At 42.9% G+C, this 23,434-nt stretch overlaps 1 protein-coding gene across 1 annotated transcript in view; it reads left to right on the top strand.

Annotated features, from left to right (window-relative positions):
- LOC145410993 (uncharacterized) overlaps positions 1-23,434 on the top strand; it is a 406,180-nt gene that overhangs the window by 308,870 nt on the left and 73,876 nt on the right. The window contains exons 3-4 of the mRNA XM_080281052.1: positions 20,472-20,627; positions 22,578-22,778. Of these exons, the coding sequence (XP_080137178.1) occupies positions 20,472-20,627; positions 22,578-22,778 (357 nt within the window). The remainder of the gene's footprint in view (positions 1-20,471; positions 20,628-22,577; positions 22,779-23,434) is intronic.

Genomic DNA, 23,434 nt, shown 5'->3' with positions numbered 1-23,434 from the left:
CTGCCCTCCCCCCCCCATCCACCTAACCCTCCCGTCTCTTCTTTTCCTCTCTCCTTACCCTAACCTTTTTTCTCTACCCCATTCCTCCTTTCCGTCCTTAACATCTCCCACCCACCCGTTCTCCTATCCCTCCCTCCCTTCCATTATTTCCTACCCACTGTCTCCTATCCCTCTACCTTCCCGTCCCCCTACCTTTGATTCATCTCTGCCCCTCTCCTCTGCCCATCCCTTCTCCTGTTCTGTCTCTCTGCTTCTATCCTACTCTCTCTTTCTCCCTCAACCTCTCTCCTATCCAGATGTCAATTTTCTCTCCCTTCCCCTCTCCCCACCTCTTTTTGTCTCTCCTTTCCTATCCAGACACCCATATCCATTCCTCCCTCGTCCCCTATCCAAACACCTCTTTCCTATCCTTTCCCGCCTCCTGTCCAAACCAAACACCTCTTTCCTATCCTTTCCCACCTCCTGTCCTATCCAAACACCTCTTTCCTATCCTTTCCTCCCTCCTCTCCTATCCAAACACCTCTTTCCTATCCTTTCCTCCCTCCTCTCCTATCCAAACACCTCTTTCCTATCCTTTCCTCCCTCCTCAACTATCCAAACACCACTTTCCTGTCCTTTCCTCCCTCCTCTCCTATGCAAACACCTCTTTCCTATCCTTTCCTCCCTCCTATCCTATGCAAACACCTCATTCCTATCCTTTCCCCCCTCCTCTCCAATGCAAACACCACTTTCCTATCCTTTTCTCCCTCCTCTCCTATGCAAACACCTCTTTCCTATCCTTTCCTCCCTCCTCTCCTATCCCAACACCACTTTCCTATCCTTTCCTCCCTCCTCTCCTATGCAAACACCTCTTTCCTATCCTTTCCTCCCTCCTCTCCTATCCCAACACCACTTTCTTATCCTTTCCTCCCTCCGCTCCTATGCAAACACCTCATTCCTATCCTTTCCTCCCTCCTCTCCTATCCCAACACCACTTTCTTATCCTTTCCTCCCTCCGCTCCTATGCAAACACCTCTTTCCTATCCTTTCCTCCCTCCTCTCCTATCCCAACACCACTTTCCTATCCTTTCCTCCCTCCTCTCCTATGCAAACACCTCTTTCCTATCCTTTCCTCCCTCCTCTCCTATCCCAACACCACTTTCTTATCCTTTCCTCCCTCCGCTCCTATGCAAACACCTCGTTCCTATCCTTTCCTCCCTCCTCTCCTATCCCAACACCACTTTCTTATCCTTTCCTCCCTCCGCTCCTATGCAAACACCTCATTCCTATCCTTTCCCCACTCCCCTACCCCCGTTGCGTAAGGTGTGAGTCGCTTTTCCTTGTTTCCCGAGCCTGCAGGACCCGTCTAGGATGTATGCCCCCCCCCCTCCTCTCTTTCTCTCTCTCTCTCACCTGCTGCCAACATCACCACTTATTTTTCTCTCCATTCTCTTATCTCAGTTTTCCTCCCTCCCTTTCCTCCATCTTTATCTCCTCGTCTTTATTCTTTTATTTCGTCTCCTACCTTCTTTATCTCTCAACTGCTGCCAACACTTCCTCCTCCTCGTCCTCCTCCTCGTCCTCCTCCTCCTTGTCCTCCTCCTCCTCCTTGTCCTCCTCCTCCTCCTTGTCCTCCTCCTCCTCCTCCTTTCCTTCATTTATTCTCTCCTCCTTTTCCTGTGTTATTTCTTTTCATTTATTCATTATCCTTTCCTCTTCTTTTATTCCCTTCCTCCCTTTCCTCATTTTTCCTTTCATTTTTTTTTTTTTTTTTTTTTTTTTGCGTCCCCCCTCTTTCTCTTCCATCCTTCCTTCTTTCCTCCTTCCTCCTTCCGTTCGTTTCTGTAACCTACCTCCTCCTCCTTTCTCCCTTCATCTTCCTCACCCCTTTTTCGTGTTCCTTTCATCATCATCTCCTCCACTCTCTCCTTCTCTTCTCTTCATTCTTTCCTCCTTCCCTCTCTTCCCATCATATCGCCCTCCTTTCCTCTCCTTCCCTCTTCCTGTCCTTCCCATCTCCTCTCCTCTCACTTCATCCTGTCTCTTCATTTCATCTTTTACTCCTCTCCTCATCATCTCCTTCCGTCTCCTTATTTCATCTTCTCTTTCTTCCCTCTCTTCTCATCATCGTCTCCTTCCAGCTCTTCATTTCATCCTTTCCTCTCCCCCGCCCTCCCTCTTCTCTTCACCTCCTCCGTACCTCTCCATCTACTTCACCTTTTACTCGTTTCCAGACACCGCAAGAAGCAGTCTAGGATCCCCCCCCCCTACTTACCTCTCTCCCCCCTCCTGTCTCCTTCCTACCTCCCCTTTCTTTTTTCCTCCATATTCTCTCTGCTCCTGTCTCTCTCTCTCTCTCTGTTTCCCTCTCCTTCTCCCTTCATCCTCCTGTCTCCTTCTTACCTCCCTTTTCTTCTTTCCTCCATTTTTCTCTGCTGTCCCTCACCGGTTCCCTCTCCTTCTGTCTTCCTTTGCTTGCTTGCTTTCCTATCTCCTCTTTCTCTACTCTCCCTGTCACCTCGTCCCTCCCACTCTCCTTCCCCTCATCTTCTCTCACTCCCTTCCTCCTCATTGTCTCCTTGCATCACCATCATTCCATGTTTCTTTATACGTAACTTTTCTTCGCGTCTACATTTTTTCTTCATTCTTTTCCCTATTCTTCCCTTCCCACATTTCCATCCTCTCTTTGCCTCCCGTCCCCCTCTCTGTCTTAACCCTTTTATTTTTCCCTTTACCATTTCCTCTTTCCTTCTCCCTCGCATCCCCCTTTCTCGTCCTTCCTTTCCCTCTCCCTTTCTTTGCTCCCTGCCCTTTCACTCTTTCGCTCTTGCCTCCTTTCTTCCCGGTTCTTCTTTTCCATATCTTCTTTCCTGCCCGCATTCTTCCTCCCCCCTTCTCTCTACCCATTCCTCTCCCTCACCCCATCTCTCTACGCTTTCCTCTCCCTCACCCCTTCTTTCCTCCCTTTCCTTCCTCTCTCTTTCTTTCCTCGTTACCTCCCTTTCCTTCCTCGTTACCTCCCTTTCCTTCCTCTCTCTCTCTTTCCTCGTTATCTCCCTTTTCTTCACGTGCTCTTCACTCCTCTCCTATCTTGCCATCTCCCCCCCCCCCCACTCTCTCTACCTGTTGTCTTTTCCCCTCTCCCCTCCCCTCCCTCTCCCTCTGTTTTTGCTTCCTCTTCTCTTCTTGCCCCCCTTCCGTATCCTCTCTCTCTCTCTCTCTCTCTCTCTCTCTCTTTCTCTCTCTCCTCCTTTTCGTCCTGGTCTTTCTCCCTTAATCTTTTTTCCTCCCCCTGCCCCCACTCTCCCTATCCTTCCTGTCCCCTCCATTCCTCCCCCCTCCTACCCTTCTTCCTTCCTTCCTCCCAACTCTCCCTTTCTCACTTTTTTTTTTTTTTTATCTTCATCTATACTTCTCTATCTCCCTCTTTTTCTTTCCCTCCCACCTCCCTTCCCCTCCCTCCCCTCTCTGTCCTACCTTCCATCCTCCCCATAATACCCTCCCTTCTCCCTCCAACCTCCTCTCTCTTTCCCTCTCACCCTTTCCCCTGCGTTTCTGTCATCCTCTCTCCCTCTTCCCCCTTCCTTCCTCTTCTGTACTACCCTCCCCCCTCCCTCGCCTTCCTGCCCCCTCCCTCCCTCCCTCATCATCCCACCTTCCTCCCCTAGTTTCCTGAGACTGCAAGGAACCTGTCTGGGATACCCCCCCCCCCTTCTCTCTCTCTCTCTCTCTCTCTCTCTCTCTCTCTCTCTCTCTCTCTCTCTCTCACTCACACACACACACACACACACACACACACACACACACACACACACACACACACACACACACACACACACACACACACACACACTACTTATCTATGAACTAATTGCTCGCCCTTTTTATGCTTATCCTTCTTCTCTCTTCTTCCTTCCTCTTCCTTCCGTTCCTCTCCTTTCTCTCCTCTCCCCTCTTCCTTCCATTTTATTCTTTTAGTTCCTCAGTCGTTTCCTCCCTATCCTTTCTTTCTTCTCTTCTTCCTCTCTCCTCTTTTCATCCTCTTCTCTTCTTTCTCTTCTCCTCTCTCCTCATTCCTTTCCTCCCGTGCCTCCCTTCCACACATGATACCGTCAGTAGGGATCTCTTGCTTGCTCTTCCTCACCCTTATCGTTTGTGCTCTTTAATCTCCCTCCCTCCCTCCCTCCCCTTTCTCTCTTTCCTCCATAATCTTTCCTTACCTCCAGTTCTTTCCTTTCCTCTCTCTTTTATCCTTTCATCCCAACTACCCACCCTCCCTCCCCGCCCGCCTTCCTCCTTAGACATCTTTTATTCTTGACTTCCCCCTCTTTCCTCCCCATAATACCATCCATTATTTTCCCTGACTTCCTTACCTCTATCGCCTCTCCTCCATTCTGTTCCTCCCTCCCTCCCTGCTTCACCTCCACGCTAGACAACGCCACTGTAAACTAATGAGTCCTCTTCTCTTCGTATCCTTCTTCATCCTCACTTATCTTCCTTCCTCTCTTCCCTCCTCAACTCCTCCCTCGCATCCCTGCCCCACTTTCTGCCCAGACAACACAACACCATTATAAACTAGTGTCTAATTTTTTTTTTACATATCCCTCGTCATCCGCTTATCTTCACTTTTCTCTTTTCCTCCGTCTTCTCATCTTTCCCCCGTCTTCTCGCCTTTCCTCCGTCTTCTCTCCTTTCTTCCCACTTTCCTCCTTTTCTCCTTTCCTCACTTCCTCAGTAGATAACTCCACTATAAACTAATGAGTCTCCTTTCAGTCTGCTTTTCTCTGCAAATCCCTTCATCCTCTTTCATCTGCCTGCTTTCCTTCAGCTGCTTGTCTGTTTGCCCTGCCTGCCTGCCTCTCCACCTGCCTGTCGTGCCTGCCTGCATGTTTATCTGCATGCCTTCGCCTCACTCTCTTCTTTCCACTCTTTGCATGTCCTCCTGTCTCCCAAAACGCCCTGGCTTTTATATTCCCATTCTCTCTCACCTTTCTTCCGTATTTCCCTTCTGCGCCTTTCTACCTGCATCCAAAGACAGTACATCCATGAGAGCGACGCTGGACTGTCAAGCTTAGGTTCCCCTCTGCCTTTGTCCCATTTCACTTTCCTTCAAAAACGTATATGGAAGGCAGACAGCAACCGAGGCTTTTTAATATAGAGCTATGAATGTGGTGTCTGCCGTATGACACAGATAAGGATAGCAAAGTAAGAAGGCCACCTCACCCACCAATCCTACTAGCTACCCAAAGCCGGCAGGAAAACGTGAGCAGGACCACCATGCAGTATAGAGAAACTGTCTTGAAAATTCCGCAGGAACCTGTGAGTGGAAACAAACATTGTACATTATCTCACACTGCAAGAGAAAATCAGCGTTTGGTTGAGCACCCAGCTAACAATACTGCGCTGCTACTGCTTTTCACGTGGCAAGAATGAAAGGAAGACAGATTTTTTTGTACTATTCATCACTTAATACTTTTGCGTGATGGTTAGGAATTTGTCCAAGCGATTTTTGAACATCAGTGCTGAATCATTATCCACCACATTACAATGCTGGTCTTATATATGCAACCGTATTTAATTTTTTTGTTGTCAGGAAACATTTGTGAGTTGTTGAACAATATGACATGTAATGAAATTAGGTCATTTTATTTTGCATTAATTAACAGCTACCATATCACCATATTGTTTGAAAAATGAAACATGTTATGCTTAGAACCGACCACTGTCTGCGTTTTGATATAAATGTTTCAGTTGCAAGCGTTCTCCTTAACGTTTATTTTTGTCAAGGTATCAGTTACCTTTGTCTGCCCTGTCCCTAGATTCTTTTTTCTTAACTTGTTTCACAGTAACTGGCACTGAACACCACATTTAAAGTGCATGTGTACGAAGGAATTGCGCAGGGTGAGGATGGTATTTGCTGATTTGAATGAAGATGCCATACCTGAGAATCCAAATATATTAGCTTTGTTTACTGCCTGCACGGTTGACGTGGGTTTTAGATCATTTGTTATTCTTCTTACATCTTCTTTGTTTATATTCTCTAGTTGTATATTATTCATGCTGTTGCTAAGGTTTTACTTATGCTAAATTGAGATCTGTACATATTCCAGTATTATACGAGTAATACTGTAGATTCCATTCGCCATTTTTGAGCCCAGTTAAATTCTCCCAGGATCTTCCGAATGAACGCGGTGTAAGGGTTTACCTGCTCTGTTATCAGTTTTATATCGTCAGCAAATGTTTTTATAAAAAACCTTCATACCTGTGTATATATATATATATATATATATATATATATATATATATATATATATATATATATATATATATATATATATATATATATATATATATATATATATATATATATATATATATATATATATGAATGAGCAGCAATACAGGACCCAAAGACATATTATGATAGTCCACATTGTAACATTCATCCAGTCAGATTCTTCTCCAGTAATTACAACTCTGTCCCGTTATCCAATTATCGATCCACCAAGGCATACTGACAGTTCAACAGTGGTTCCGAGTTTCGCAAAATATCTTACAAGGAAAATTTGTTGAACACTTTCTGAAATTAAAGATATAAAATTAACGGATTTTGTCAGATCGTACGTAAGAAAAACGTGTCATAGAAAAAAAAATAATGAGATTAGGGAGACTTGGGTATTTGTTTCGAGGTCCCTGCTGTGAATCGTTAATAAGGTTTATATTTTTGAGATACTGGCATATACCTAACTCATCTCTAATTACGCTAGGAGCCGGGTTATTATTATTATTATTATTATTATTATTATTATTATTATTATTATTATTACATCCCAATACCTAAAACTTAAAGTGAAGAGTAAGGCAATCCCCCTTTGGCTGTGGAGGGGGAGGGGAGTTCTCACATATATAAAATAATTTGGGGTTTACTGGCATAAAATATCAAGCCCTTAATTCTGGCCCAGGACAGTAATGGAGAGTGTATTTAACATTTTTTGCTGCGGTAGGTTTTTAGAGCTGAATTAAATCGTATGGCGCTTCGTATTTCCTAGCCAAAGGGTTAAATGACCATCCCCCCGCCTCTCTCTCTCTCTCTCTCTCTCTCTCACACACACACACACACACACACACACACACACACACACACACACACACACACACACACACACACACACACACACACACACACACACACACACACACACACACACACACACGTCTACAGTATATATGTCTCTCCAACCTACCTACTCCACTGTTATGTCTCAGTTTCTCTGCATCTCATTCTGTCGGTCGAGGTATCTATGTATTTTTCTGTATCTGTGTATTCTATCTACCTGAGGTCTATAGTTAATGTTTGTGTCAGTCGATATTCTTCCATCTATATCAGTTTGGTTTAAGTCCACCTGTTATCTATAATCATTTACCTTTTTATATACCTCTATCCATCGTCAGTCGTTCTAGCTATCTGTCTGTCTGTCTGTCTGTCTGTCTATCTATCTATATCTATCTATCTGTCTGTCTATCTATCCATGTCAGTCTGTATCTGTCTATCTCTGTCTGTCTGTCTATATATTTATCTATGTATATTTGTATGTCAGTTGTGCCTGTCAGTTTATAAATCTGTGTATTCATCTATCTGTCCATACTGTACATCACTAAGCCAATTTCTTTCTATCTATCCATCTATCAGCCTGTCTGTCTGCATGTCTATCAGTAAATGGACTCATGTAGGGATGCAGGGCGAGGTGTAGGCGAAATAATTGAGTGTGAGGAGACTGTGCTTGGAATGAAGTAGAGGTGAACGTGAGAGGCGTGTACAAGTAATGGCCACTTTTACCTTGCAGCTGCGGGGAGTGGCGATGTGGTGGTGATGGGTGGTGATGAGGGGGGATGGTGCGCCGGTATGGTGGTGATGATGTGGTGGTGGAGGGGTGGTGAAGTGGTGGTGGGGTGGTGGTGAGTGGTGATGGTGTGGGGAAGGGGGTCGTGGTGCTTGGTGATAGGTGGTGGTGAAGTGATGGTGATGAGTGATGATAGGTGGTGGTGAAGTGATGGTGTGGTGGGGGATGGTGGTCAATGATGAGGGTATGGTGGAGGGGTGGTGGTGGTGGTGGTGATGGTGTGGTGAAGGGATGGTGGTGAATGGTGATGGTTTGATGGAGGGGCTGTGGTGAATTTGTGGTGGTGTGTTGGAGGATGGTGGTGAGTGGTGATGAGGGGGTGATGATATGTTGGTAAGTGGTGAAGGGGTGGTCGTGAATGGTGATGGTGGTGGTGAGTGTTGATGAAGAATGATGGTGTAGTGGAGGAAGAGTGATGAACGAGAGTTAGTGGGTGGTGATAAAGGGTGATGTTGTATTGGAGGGGATGGTAGTGAGTGGTGATGAAGGCTCATGGCGGGGATGGTAGTGAGTGGTGATGAAGGCTCATGGAGGGGATGGTAGTGAGTGGTGATGAAGGCTCATGGAGGGGATGGTAGTGAGTGGTGATACAGGTTCATGATGTGGTGAATGGATGGTGGTGAGTGGTGATGAAATAGTGATATTGTGGGGGTGAGTTGTGATGAATGGTTGATGGTATGGTGGAAGGATAGTGGTGAGTGGTGATGAATTGGTGGTAATGAAGGGGTTGTGATGGTGTGTGAATGGTAAAGATGGTGTGGTGTAGTGAGTGGTGTTAAGTGGTGTTATGGATGGTCATTTAGAGATAGTGATGAGTGTTGATGGTAGTGGTGACGTGTACAATGATGGAGGGATGATGGTGAGTGAAGTGGATGATGATGGAAGGAATGGTGATGATGGCAAAGATGTATGGTGCTACGGGGGTGATGATAGGTGCGTTTTGGGTTAACAGTAATGGTAGTAGGGTGGAAAGGAGGGAGGAGGGAGGAAAGGAGAAGGGAGGAAAAAAGAGAGAGGGAAGAAATTTAAGTGAAGGAGGTAAGTGGAAGGAAATGGGATAGGAGTCAGGAATGGTTATAGGAAGGAGAAGAGAGGGAGGAAGGGGGAAACAAAGGATAAGGGAAGGAAGGATGGAGGGAAATCAGGGAAGAGAGAAGGGAGGAAAGGAGAGAAAGGATTGAGGAACGGAGAGAAGTGGGGCAAAAGAACACAGGCGGGAGGAAAGGAGAAAAGTAATCGAAAAGAAGAGAGGACGGAGGATGGGAAAGAAGTTAAACAAAAGAGAGTTGGGAGGAAAGGTGGAAGAGGTGGAGAGGGAATGGAGAGAAGAGACGAGAGTGGAAGAAAGGAGAGAGGAGGGGAAAAAAAGTGAAAGAAAATGATAGGAGGGAAAAGGAAGTGGAAGACAAAGGAAAAATGATGGAAGATAAGGAGGAATTCGCGGTAGAGGGGTGTAGTTGAGATGTGCTTGGTGGTGGGTTGAGGAGAGGTGAGGTGGTGCTGTGTTGTAGTTGCTAGGGGGTGTTGGGTTGAGGAAGATGTGGTTGCAGTTTGTTAGAGAAGTTGATCCTGAGGTATGTTGGGTTGGTGAAGGTATGGTTGTGATTTGTTATATACGGTAGTTAGTAAGTCGAGAAGAACTGTGATGGAGCTTGTTATGATTGTTAAGGTGTTTTGTATTGGTGAGGGTGTGGCAGGGGTGTGTATTGATGACATAGAACACTGTAAATAGTCGACAAATAGATGAAAGGAATATTTACTGATGACAAAGTTGATATATAGAGTCAAAAATGATGTCGAATTGCTTATGTATTGTGCTGATGATGGTACCGCATATACCGTTGTTCTGTGCTGTTGATGGAAAGATGTTGTCCAGGTGATGTGAAAAGTAGGCTGTGTAAGGGAGATTGATGGTGATAGGTATATATGGGAATAGTGATGACAAAGATGAACATGATGGGGTATTTATGGCGATGAGAGAGAGAGAGAGAGAGTAATGTAAGTTTTGTGTGTGTGTGTGTGTGTGTGTGTGTGTGTGTGTGTGTGTGTGTGTCCTTGCGTGCATGTATATCTGTGTGTGAATGTTTGCGATGGTGTGATAAAGATTTGGTGTGGAACTGGCGAAGAGCGGGGATGATATGGGTAGGGGGGTGGGGGTGGGATTGGGGTGACTGGGGGGAAGGGGAAGATAGTTGTGGTGGTAGAGGGGATGGTGACGAGGGTGGGGGCAAGGGTAGGGTAGTATAGGAGGGTTTATAGGAGTGGTGGTGGTAAGGGTGATGGGGGTAGGGGGTGAGGAGGGGGGTGGTTGGCGCCAATGAGGGTGTGACGGAAGTGTGAGTGGCGCCGGGGTGTTTATATAAATGTGGTAACTGTGGTGCGAATGTGGCACTGTGGTGTGTTGGTAGGGGGGGGGGGAGTAAGGGGAGGAAGGTAGGTGCCCGTAGTAGCCTAGAAGGTACAGAAGAAATGAGAGAGATGTTGTGACTCCTTCACTACGAGAGGCGTTCTTAAGATGGAATAAAGACTCTAATAATCTACGTAAAATCACCGACAATAGTAGCCTCAAGATAAATAACACCACTACGAGATTGTCTTTCCTACGTTTAATAAAATCGTCTTGCGGTAGCGATAGTAAAAGATTAAACTCCTTCAGAAGTCTCCCCAGATTTAAGTAATCATCTGGCGGTACAAGGAAGAAAATGATGAACCCATTTACTGCGAGAGGTGTCTGATAAGCTGAGTTAAAAATACAGTGTTAATTAAAAAATAGGATAAAATGAACCGTGATTATAGTAGTGGAGATGAAAGGTATAAAACAATTATTCCGTACGTGGTGGTCTGATCTGAGTGTTGGCAGTTTTTGTGTATCCTGTTATACCCGTTGTTACTGTATTCTATAATATATAAAAAAGTAAATATTTGGTTGAACGCAACATTGGATTGTATGTTCGTGCTTGATTGTCGAGCCTTATATCTTACAGTCGTATGTTGTTGTTGAATATATTGAAAAACAGGTAAATAAAATAAACTTCAGGAATGAGTGGCAATTGTTGTGAGTAGCTACAGTGGAAATTTGTGGTTACATTCTAAGAAAGGCTGTCTGAATAATAATGTCTAGGTGGGTTTGAATGTTGCTTTATTAGGTCGTAGCCTCGGACGTTGAAAAGAAATATTGGCTGCTACTTTATTTTTAATCAGAAGGCTTCGAGTTTGTGTTGTCGACTACACGACAGTTGATAAAGCAGACCGTCTTTGCTGAGTTTCAGTCTCTCCCCTAGCAAGCGATCTGCTGTAGTCAGTGTTACATTCAGGTTCCAAATTATAGTGTACTGCCGGGTGAACAGAGACTAGGGAGAAATAAACTTAGTCCACCAGTTTGGCCGGCTAGAGAAACGAACTCAGGTTTATCTAGTTGCGAGGTGGATATGCTAACCAATGCACCACCAGCCCTTCGAATTAGGGCTAGTGTGGTGCTTGAATAGGAAGCGGCTGAGAGGGGCGGGTGTAGACTAATGGTAGGTCTGGGGTGGTGGGAAAGGCAGGGATCTGGTTGTCACCTTTTGGAGGTAATTGAAACCAGACATAATATTTTTAGTGCGGGTCGTCTGAGAGCACCGGGTAATATTTATAGTGGAAGCCGCGGCCTCGTCCCTCACTCAGTCTCACTCACACGCTCACATATGCTTACACAGGCACAGCCACATGCTTTGACGCACACACTACCACGCTCATACTCGTATACACACACTCAAGTCCGTTACTCCAAAACATACATGATCACTTTTTAATATAGATTTTTCACATATACAGTAGGCCTATGATGCGCTTGTTACGGTAATTGATTTTTTTTTTTTCACTTTCTTGAAATAATAAAATACATACGTTAAATTATATACGTATGTGGGTATGCATTAAAAAGACGTAAAATATCCCGATCACTTTCGCGTATTCACATCTTGAGAGCAGAAAATTCGTAAATGCACGGAAGCGCTAAGGAAAATTTTTGTTTCCCTTTTTTTTGTGTGCGTGCATTCTGCATATTTATGGATCATCTGCTTCTCTTTGACATACGAGTATGTGCCTGTATAGTTACACAGCCCTCCTTGTATGGTTGCCAGAACATAATAATACTTCACATATTCGTCATCCAGTGTCCGAGTATGCCTGTGCATGCCGAAGACCATGATGCCCTCAGTTCAGGCGTGCTGGCCCTCTCTGTGTTCAGTCAAATCATTTGATGGTAACAAGAAAAAAAAAATTATCGTAGTGACCGGGTGACCACTAGAATACTTCAGACATAATACGACCAGTGCCTCGGTCGTATTCCAAGTAACACGGAGTCGTAGTACATCCTCCATTGCGATTTATTTTTCTGGCACTCTCTTGTAAGATGCTATGACATTTTAATATTGACATAGCATACGTAACAGACAAGAGGATATTGAGGTGTAATGTGCAAAATAAGTCGCCAAAGAAGAGGCATTACGAAATCTCCCAAACCACTCATTCCCGTAGACGTGGTGCCCTCAAGTCAAGCATGCAATTTCGCAGTAGCACTCAAACGTATCATCAAAGTATTTTAATTTATGGGTCGTATGCCACAGGAACGTATTGTAAGTTGCTGTACAGATTTTGTCGTACTTCTGTAGCGATAACTACTGCTAATTACATCTCAGTATCTTCGTACGTGTTTTTTATGTCGATATTAAAACGATGTAAATAACACGCAAGAGAATGTTAAACGTGTAATATGCAAAATACATCGCCAAGGAATAGGTGCCACGAAAACGTCTGTCACTTAGAAGCCGGGTTACAGTGCCAGCCACACGTAGACAAGGCAGTCCCTCTATTGCTTTACCCTTGTTACTTAGCTGGTAAATTGTCATGTCTTACGCGAACAGTTTCGTGTGTTACAGTGTGTGTGTGTATGTGTGTGTGTGTGTGTGTGTGTGTGTGTGTGTGTGTGTGTGTGTGTGTGTGTGTTTATTGATTGTCGGGTTGAAGTTACAGTTTTTAGAGACGGAAAAAATCATTCTTCCTTACCAGCAAATTCAGCCGTCCCTGCAGCACACAAGATCCTTGGGTGCAGTAAACGGACCATCCTTTATTATGTCGTCTTAGCCATTGGTCTTGCTGTCACCACGTCCTTATTCTGATTGGTGCTTGGCAGGAGGGGTTGAGTGCTGGTAGAGGCAAGCTGGTGATTGGTGGTAATGATTTTGCTTGTTGTGATTGTAGTTATTAAATGACCCTGTGATTGATATTTTGTATTGTATTTGTGATTGTTGTTGTTAGGTCGTATGTGATGATTGTTGTTAGATTCCCTTTTAATTATGCTGTGTTTGGTGATTGGTGTTGTTAGTTACTCTTGTGATTGTAGCCTACTGGCATTTTTTGGTGGTAATTGTTGGCTTTAAATTCCCTTGTATGAAATGTGGTGGATGATTGGTGGTAATTGATAACCTTGATTCTGGTGAATGGTGTTTTGTCAGGTGTTGTCACAGTGCCAATACCTGTCTCGTGTGTGTGTGTGTGTGTGTGTGTGTGTGTGTGTGTGTGTGTATATATACACACACACACACACACACACACACACACACACACTTAAATACTTGGCCACTGATCCCCCTGTCATCACATCCCTTACTCAGATTGGAAGTGGCTAGGAAGCCTGAGAGGCAGACAGGCGATTGTTAATTCATGTTCATGTGGTGATTGGTGGTGTTAGATGTAATAGTTCGTGGTGATTGATGGTGTTAGATGTAGCAGTTTGGTGATTGGTGATGTTAGGTACTCCAGTGTGTGGCGACCGATAAGAGATTAGGATTATGGTTTATCGTGTTGGAGAGGGTGGAGGGTGAGAGACTAACGAGGTGAGTGTATGTGAGTGAGGTGGAGGGAAGGGAGAGGGAGGAGGGAGGCCGAGGATGAGATGGAGGGATAAAGTGGAGAGGTCTGTGAGAGAGGGGGATGTGGTCTGGGGGGAGGGCAATGAAATGGCGGGGGACAGGGCTACATAGAGGCGATTTGTTTGTCCCCCCCCCCTCTTACGGGATTAAGGCGTCTGGCAATCAGTAGATAGTGTTGGAGATATAGTTTTTCTGGTGACGGGTGGTGTGGAGGTGATGAAGAAAGTGCTGGAAGTGATGTTTGAGATTGTTCCTAGACTCCTTTGAGCTTGGTGTTAATAGTTTTTTTTTTCTTTCTTTTTTTAATGTCATTGCTTTTGAAGGTAGAATGAAGACTTTTTGGTGCCTCCAGTACGTAGGCACCCATAAGCCGAATGAAATCTTACCGGTAGCAAAATATAATAAACAGAGTAATCTTTTTGGAGGTGATGAGAGAGAGAAAAAAATTACCTCTTCACTATGGTAAGTCGCTTTTATGATGAATAGAATCTTCTGGTTGTAGAGTGAATAAATAAATAAATGAATAAATAAATAAATAAATAAATAAATAACAGTTGTTTAGAAGATAAAAGGTTAGCGGGAGATGGTGGGTGGTGGGAGTTGACCCCTTTACTACGATGACTTCATTAGTTTAGTCACACACACACACACACACACACACACACACACACACACACACACCTCAAGTACCGTCCAGCTCCCCCCCTCCCACCCCCCCCACCTGCTCTCCTCTAACCGATACTTGGTGCCAGTTAAGGATAATGGGCGTAAATGGCTCTAGTTATCATGGCACTCAGCTACTACCCCACCCCAGCACACACACACACACACACACACACACACACACACACACACACACACACACACACAGAGTCATGCACTGTTTCATTTGGGTCACATGTGAATTTTTCTTTAAACACGAATCATGCACTTATTCATTTGTTCATTCAGGTTCAGATTAATTAATATCATGCTTCTGATCATGTATGTACATTGTACATGCTCTTACATATTGCTAAAGTGTGCATGCATACATACACACATATAGTACATGCATCCATGAATACAAAAGTACCGGCACATACATTACATGCAAAGGTAGACACTAATACCTGATGGACGTAAACAGTGCATGTGATAGGAGATTCATCATACTGGCTATCTCATTTATGATCATGATCATTATCATGGTTCTAAACTTGTTTCCTGCTAGTAAATTAAGTGGATAGAAACAAAAAAATTGGAAATTACAAAAGTAGTTAGCAACATGTACCATACCTAGTGAAATGGATCATAAGTCCATTCACTCATCATTCAATCCTTCAAATTTTGATCTCCATTCATCAAACATACTTTTCCACACAGCATGCCCAATACTGCATAGTTAACCCTTTCAGTCCTGTGATGTATTGTTTTAATTGTGTGGTGGAGACCACACAGTATTTGCTTAGATTTTTCTTCCAAACACTTGTCAGATTGGGTGCCATTCCTTTATTTCCTTACCAGTTAACTTGTTCCTTGGGCAAATAACACCCAACACCATCCTCACCTTTTTTAACTTTAGGCCTTATAAAGAGGTTTATTAAGTCAGAATATCAAATCATACAAGTACACACATTCGCAAATATGGTGTGTGAAATGTGGCATCACGAATCCATAGAGTTTGCAGACTTTTGTGGTGAGGTCTTTTGAGTCCTGTAGTTTTTTTTTTTTTTTTTTTTTCCTGTATTCTCTAGGAAATGTTGGAAGTTTTTAGTGTTCTTCCTCTTCAGATGATTGTATTTACTCAGTGATAACTTGTTTTTTTCCTTCACCACAAGATATCCCCCAAGCTGAATATAATCTCATGTAAATGACATTAAAACAGAAAAATATGTCTTCAGATTTTAGAGGTTGAGCCCCACATCCTTAGCCATATTAACTTTTCAGGCCAGTACCACACTGGCCTCCCCATCCATACATTAATATGGGCACAAGCACACCTTCATGCATTCCACTTTCAGCCCTTGTACGGTACTTAGTTTTCTGTATAGAAACTTTCATGGTTCTAATAATTTTTCTGTTTGAAGTCATAAATATTCTCTTCTTTTCATACTTCCCTCCCGTACTACTTCAGGTCTGCCACCATTCATCACTTTATCAAACGTCACCTCTCAGTCATCTCAGTACTTACATCTACCATACTGTGAAATAATTTTCGGCCTTTCCAGCTTAGTCATTGATAAAATTCTGAACTGCCAAGGTCTTATGCAATACATATTATGGAGCACAGCGTCATCCGCATACATCAGATGTGAAATTAACCCTCCATCCCCATTCATCAGCAGCTCCTTTCATAACCCCATCTGTATAGATTATTGTGCTGCTGTGAGGACACCAGAAACCTTGTTTGAGGCTGGATCCAGCACTTGGAAGAAGGGGGAGGAGGGATGTGATTCCTAGCTGCAGTACTACAAGTTTGAAGTCATGCTGACTCATTATCAAATTATTCAGAAATATTTTATGAAATCCCTCTTTACATAGAAATAATTTATCAGTAACACATATATGAGATGTATATTGCATACATTTAAAATATATATATATATATATATATATATATATTGCCAGACGCCATAATCCCGTAAGGGGTGGCCATTTGACTTTGAGTTATTTGTTCTACGGGGAGAGGCACTAACTCTCCTCCAACCCACTTGTTGACACGTAGGGAGCACGTATGGTTTGGTTATATGGTTACCACTTAGCATTGTAAATGGTTTCTTGGCTTACAGGAAACCATTTGGCTTATCACTCAATGTAAAGCCACCTGTGAGGTAAAGAACAGCAATAAGAAGTGACAGGAAAGATAGGAGAAATAGGAAGAGAGAAGGGTAGGCACAGAAAAAGAATGATAAAGGCTTAGGAAGAAGTAGGCAGCATTACATCCAGTGAGTGGATGATGGTCGCCACCACCTACCACTATATACATATATATACAGTATATATATATGGTGGACTGAAGAGGTGAGACAGGCTGTGGCACAAAAGAAGAAAGCATACAATGAATGGATGAGAAATAGGGGCGTGGAAGAAGTTGAGAGGCGGAAGAGAGAGTTATATGTAGAAAGAAAGAGAGAGGTGAAAAGATTAGTAAGAGAGAGTAAGAAAAGTTGGATGAGGAATTTGGAAGGAAGTTGAGTGTAAAGTGGAGGGACTGTAAGAAAATGTTCTGGAAAGAGGTGAAAAGAGTAAGATAGGGTGGAAGTGAAGTTAGCAGGGGAGTGAAAGATAAAAATGGTAGATTACTAGTGGAGAAGGGAGAAAAAGTGAGCAGATGGAGAGAACACTTTAAGGAATTGTTGAACATAGAGGATGGAAGTAATGCGAGTATAAGTGGCTGGGGAATGGCTGGGAGAAGGAGGGAGGTGAGAAGACAGGAAGAAATCAGTAGGATAGAAGTTTTGGAAGGAATGAAGAAAGTTAAATCGGGGAAAGCCCCAGGAATTGATGGAGTGTGTGGTGAAATGCTGAAGCATGGAGGAGAGATAGTAGTAGAATGGATGTGGAAGATGTGCAGATTGGCCTGGGAGGAAGGTAGAATCCCGGAGGATTGGAAATCATGTATAATTATTCCCTTGTACAAAGGAAAAGGGGAAAAAGAAGTGTGTGGTAATCATAGGGGCATTTGTCTTCTTAGTGTAATAGGAAAAGTGTATGGTAGGATACTTATTGACAGAGTTAGAGAAAGAACAGAGAAATTAGTTGGAGAAGAACAGAGAGCCTTTAGGAAGGGAAGAGGTTGTGTAGATCAGATATTCATTCTTAGATCTTTAGTGGAAAAGTTTCTAGAGAAGGGAAAGAAGTTGTATGTGGCTTTCATTGATTTGGAGAAAGCATATGACAGGGTGGATAGACAAGGATTGTGGAAAGTGTTAAGAATATATGGAGTAGATGGGAAGTTGTTGAATGCTGTGAAGAGTATGTACGATGGTGTGAAGGCTGCAGTGCGTGTGGATGGTGAACTAAGTGAATTTTTCTCTTTGAAAGTTGGGTTGAAACAGGGATGTGTCATGTCTCCATGGTTGTTCAATCTGTACATGGATGGGGTAATAAAAAAGGTACAAGGTAGGGTAGTGGATGTTGGAGTGGCCCTGGTGAGAGAGGATAGTGTTTGGAAACTCCCTGTACTGTTGTTTGCAGATGATACTGTGTTGTTGAGTGAAGACAAAGGGGAGCTGCAAGGCTTGGTGGATGAGTTTGGGAGAGTGTGTAAGAAACGGAATCTAAAGGTGAATGTAGGGAAGAGTAAAGTGATGGTCTTTGAGAGAGGTGAAGTCAGTGAATGTACAGTGAGGTTGGATGGTGAGGAATTGGAAAATGTGAGTACGTTTAAGTACTTGGGTAGTGTGATGAGTAAGGATGGAGGTTTGGAGGGTGAAGTGCTTGAAAGGGTACAGCAGGGAAGAAAGGTTGCTGGTTCTTTGAAAGCAGTGATAAGAAACAGGGACGTGAGCATGGAAGTGAAAAAGTTACTACATGACAGTATTGTGATACCAACTCTAACGTATGGAAGTGAAGCTTGGATGTTGTTGAAAGGACACAAGTCAAGAGTGAGAGCAGTGGAAATGAGTTATTTAAGAGGAGCCTGTGGAGTCACATGGAGAGACATGCTGACGAATGAGGATATAAAGGAGCGTTGTGGTGTGGATGTGGATGTGATAGGAAGCGTTATGAGGAACACACTGAGGTGGTTTGGCCATGTGGAGAGGATGGAGGGTGAGAGACTGATGAAGAGAGTGTATGTGAGTGAGGTGAGATGGAGGGATGGGGTGGAGAGGTATATGAGAGAGGGGGGTGTGAGTTGGGAGCAGGGCAGTGAAATGGCAGGGGACAGGGCGACTTGGAGGCGATTTGTTTGTGGCCACCCCAAACGGGATTGAGGCGTCTGGCAATAGATAGATACAGATATATATATATATGTATATATATAATGAATGATAACACATAAATGAGATGTATATTGCATACATTTAAAAAATTATATATATATACCTGTATATATATATATATATATATATATGAGTGAGTTATTATTGGTCTGCCCAAAATGGAGGAGGGGGGGGGCATATGCCTGCCATGTCATTCCATCCCAGTATGTGCCAGCTTGTCTCACTCCAGCAATGAAAATGATTCACTCACTCAGACTTCTGTCCTCCTTCTACAGATGCATCAGTACCAGCATTTGATTCACTCACTCAAACTTGTGTTCCCTTACAGCTGCTTCACTACCAGAATTCATCAGTTTTCCTTCTACGGCATTCAATCTAAAACACCTTCCATAATCGCACCCTATACAGTAGGGTGCAGCACAGTACTCTTATTACAGTATAATGTGTTGCAGTTGTGTCCAGTTGTGGAGCTTTCTTTCATCACATGCACCCTAACAAAGAAGTTTGTTGGCCTACCAGTATTACCTAAGTGATTTACTAATACTACTGTGTAATATATTAGTATTGTAGACAACAGATAGTAAGGTTCTGTATACTGTAGTGTATCTCTCCAGATGAGATGTATACAGTATACTGTACAGTAGTAGTTTATCCTTTATGTAATTATAAACCCACCTGCACCCATATTGTACTTAGAGACACCTATGTTAGAACATTTTGGTATGGTACAGTAGTCCATTGTGACATTCCTGGTGTTTTTTACAACTCATACATCATCATTACTATATTCTTGGTGCTGGGGAGGAATGCCATCACATGGGGGCACCAGTATGACTGAGTAATACTGGCTATTCAAGCATCCTTTAACTTCTTCCCCATCCCCTTAAAGGAGGATGGTAGACTGCGTGAGAAGAGTGGCTTCAGCTTGTAATCCACTGGGTTCACATTTAGATGAGCCAAGGGTAACAATAACAACATTCTTTCTCACTTATGATGTGCAGTGCTGTGAAGTCAGAGAATGTTTATCTTCCCATTGTAGTTTTACCACACATAGTGCAGGGATGCAAGGCTAGGCTTCTATAGTCCAGTACATGTAAAGGCAGGTGACAGGCCTGTGTTCTGATGGCATTTTTAATCAAAAACCTCCATTCACTTGTTGCTGATTCTCATCAGAGTGGACAGTGCACAATTAATGCTCTTAACCTCAACTAGTTCCTTATCAAATAAGCCTCATTCAGTGATACTGCAGTATATTGTAATTACAGTATTTATTTATTTATTTACATGTGGCACCGTGAATTGGTGGATAATATGGATCAATCCACTTTTTGACAGTTATGAAACTCTTAGCAAAATATTTTGAAATGTTTGTTGGATTCAAAGATCACATTACTGCATTTTGGAAGTCATTGCTCTTTTTTTTTTTTTTTTTTTTTTTTTTTTTTTTGACAGGAAGTGGATCAGTATTTCTGTCCACAGCTGGACAAGACAATACTCCCAGGAGTGTTCGCTATTACATTCTGATTCCAAACTACTTACACTTTTCTTGTGACAGCTTAGTATTCTCATGTAGCTGCCATTTTCATCATAATTCCTGCCGACTTTTTTTTGTACGTTAATACCATATTCTCGTTTGTTTACCATTTACAGTACATCTTAACTCATAACTACATTTTCTTGCGACAGGCTAATACAATATTTTCATGTATTTACCATTTGCATCCTAACTCATAAACATTTTTGTTCTACAGGTTGCTGGGATGCTTCACATACATTCTGCCCACGCCACAACTGCACTGCTGCCTCCCCCGTCCAAAACACATTCTTCTGCTGCTGCTCCGGTCACATGTGCAACCAGGAGATCAAACTTGTCCAGCCACAGAGCTCTGAACTCTCAGATGACACAGGTAAATCTAAAGGCATATTCACACATAGGCCAAGATTACCTCTGTGTCTTATTTATCCACTATCTTGTTCACTGCCCTGAATTGCTGATGTTATCTCTTTTCTCATCACGTTTCCTAAGGTCTCTACTTATGTATGTATATCATCAAATGACTGCAAAATGTTTAAATTTGCAAGTCAGAATAAATGTGGTCATTTGAATTTTGTCCAGTCATTAGTACCCCTACACTGTGCCTTGAACTAATCAGTTATTGATGCATCGTAAACTTAAGCCTTTCTTAAAGTAACTTGAACATGAAACTTAAAATGATTTCAAAATGTAAACAAGTGTTCAATTTATTTACCTTTTCTTACTTTAATTACCTGTATGGTCTTACTTGATGGGAAAGTGGTATGATTAAGATCATTTTGCTCTCAGTGTTACATCAGAAATGCACCGTTTTATTCAAAGTTTTTAGAAGTGCATGTCCCCAGACCCTCCTAGACTAGATTTTATGCCACTGATGCTTGGTATCAGCTTGTCATCAACAGCAGTGCTTGCACTGACACAACTGTGCCAGATGGCATTTGCCACCTTGATTCCCACTGTCCTTTGGGAATCATTTCTGGGAGATGAGACAATTTTTCCTGCCTTGTTGAGTCCCAAGACATATCTTGTTTTAGTCATCTGAATGTATCAAATGTCTGCAGTCCTTCTGATTCATATTGCAATATGCAGGGCCACAGGGAAAAAAAAAAAAAAAAAAATCTTGGAGTCACTGTGTTATCCATAAATAGTACAATTTACCTCTTATTTACCAATGATCCAGGTCAAATGCTTTTCCATTCTCTCATACATTCCATACTTAATCGTCTTCTCCCCAGCCATCGTAGTCATGTTACATAGCATGCTTCCTCCTTGGAGCATCTTGACATGATGTCTTTGATAGAACAGTCTTTAAGCTAGTTTGTTGTCACATTATTCTCTTATTGTATGTCATCCCCCTTCCTTTTCCTTTTTTCTCACTTTATTACTGAACCTCCTCCTTCCACACAATTTCATTGTCTGCCCCAACCAACTTTTCCCTCAGTCTCATAGTGAACTTGTTTCTTTGGAACCCCATCAGCTTACATTCTTTGCACATCTATGCCATCTCATGGTACGGTGTATTTTTTTTATCTACGGTATGTTATCTCTTCAGTACAAAGGTTCTCAGACAGAACTAGTGCTTACTCATTGCTGAGGAGGATATGATGAAGTGTACCAGATGGGGTGAGTGAAAAGTTGAAATAAACTTGGAGGATGTGTGGGGTGTAGTGAATGAAAGTAGAAAAGAGGGAAACCAAGAAAAAGGTGGATGGGTGGGCAGGGTGAGCAAACATGAGGAAAGGCATTGGGTTGTTTCCTATTGGAGAAGGAGTCATCACTGAATAGAAACAGAATTAAGTATTTTGTTGAATGAACCATTAATAAGATTTGGCATCTAGCAGTAGATATACTAATAGTAGCTACATCTCACACCACTATCCATCTTATACTGTTCCTCTTCATTCCTCTTTCTACCTCTTCCTCGATCTTCTCCTTTTCCCATGTGTCCATCTGCCTGACTCACCTACACTCTTAATCAGTCTCTCAGTTTTCAGGCACTTCACCTGGCCAAACTTCCTTAGGATAATCCTAACACAGCACTTTAACATCACCACATTCTCATGAACTTATTTGTCAGTCTGTCTCTTCATGTAACTTTATAGTACACATTCCCCTCAGATACTTCAAGTTCATTCCTCTCAGTTTTGTCATGTTTGTATTAAAAAAAATAAATAAATAAATGCTGCAGGATGAGGCTGAGAAATGGGGCTGTGAATGGTGAATGTGGGTGGTAGCAGGTGGTGGTATTGTGGGTGTAGTATCTTAGCAGCTGTAAGATAAGTGACATGAAAAGATCATATGTAAAATTTATACCTTGTTACAGATGAGGAGGTTGAGGAAGAGGGTTCTAGATGGTGGGTGTGGGTGGTGGCAGCTGGTGGAGTGGTGGCGGCAGCATCTTGCCCGGTGGCGGCAGCACTTGGGTACAGGAAAAACAAACCAGTACCACAGGTCCTACCACCAGAAGATCACCCAACCTCTCCTTCTATAGACATGGATTCTGTGAAGATTCTAGAAGTTATAGGTGAGTGGTAGAGGTTTTTCAAATAGTTAGTCTGCACTGTAAGTTGTTTCACTAAATTTCTTTCATTATTAAGTTGCTGATGAAACCATTTGGCTTGTCACTTAGTGTAGAGTCTGCCAATGGATAACTCTACACTGAGTGACAAACCAGACGGTTTCCTTTACACTAGGAAACCATTTACTATGCTGGGTGATAACCATAAACAGTAATCCCTCCAAGATCCAACGTAATAAAGCCAAAGGCATGTCCAGGACTTGGTTTTGCCTGGGACTTGGGAAAAATGCCCCTGAACATGTCCTTATAGACCCCAATCCAACCTAACTTTGAAAGCCACCAAAATAACTTCCTACCGGACATGCACGGCACCTATTTAAGACCCTATGCACACAAATATGGGACAGAAACCATGAAATAAATGAAAAGGAACCAGAGAATGAGAAATTAGAAGTAAGTATGGAAAATATTTAGCAGTGTGCAGGGTACTTATGACACATCTGTGTAAGTCACAAAGATTAACCCGCCTCCTTTATGGCTCTGACAGTGGTGAAGATGCACCTGAAGCACCTACAGTAATCCAGTATTGTGCTGCACTTAATCCTTTGCACTGTGAATTATAATTGTTTAACACTGCACATTCTGTTCTTACTTAAGCCACG

Source organism: Coenobita brevimanus, chromosome 87, assembly GCF_032717465.1.
Source record: "Coenobita brevimanus isolate Jiangsu-jjx chromosome 87, ASM3271746v2, whole genome shotgun sequence".
Classification (NCBI taxonomy): domain Eukaryota; kingdom Metazoa; phylum Arthropoda; class Malacostraca; order Decapoda; family Coenobitidae; genus Coenobita; species Coenobita brevimanus.
The sequence above is the reverse complement of the archived record's forward strand: the minus strand, read 5'-3'. Positions and strand labels throughout refer to the sequence as shown.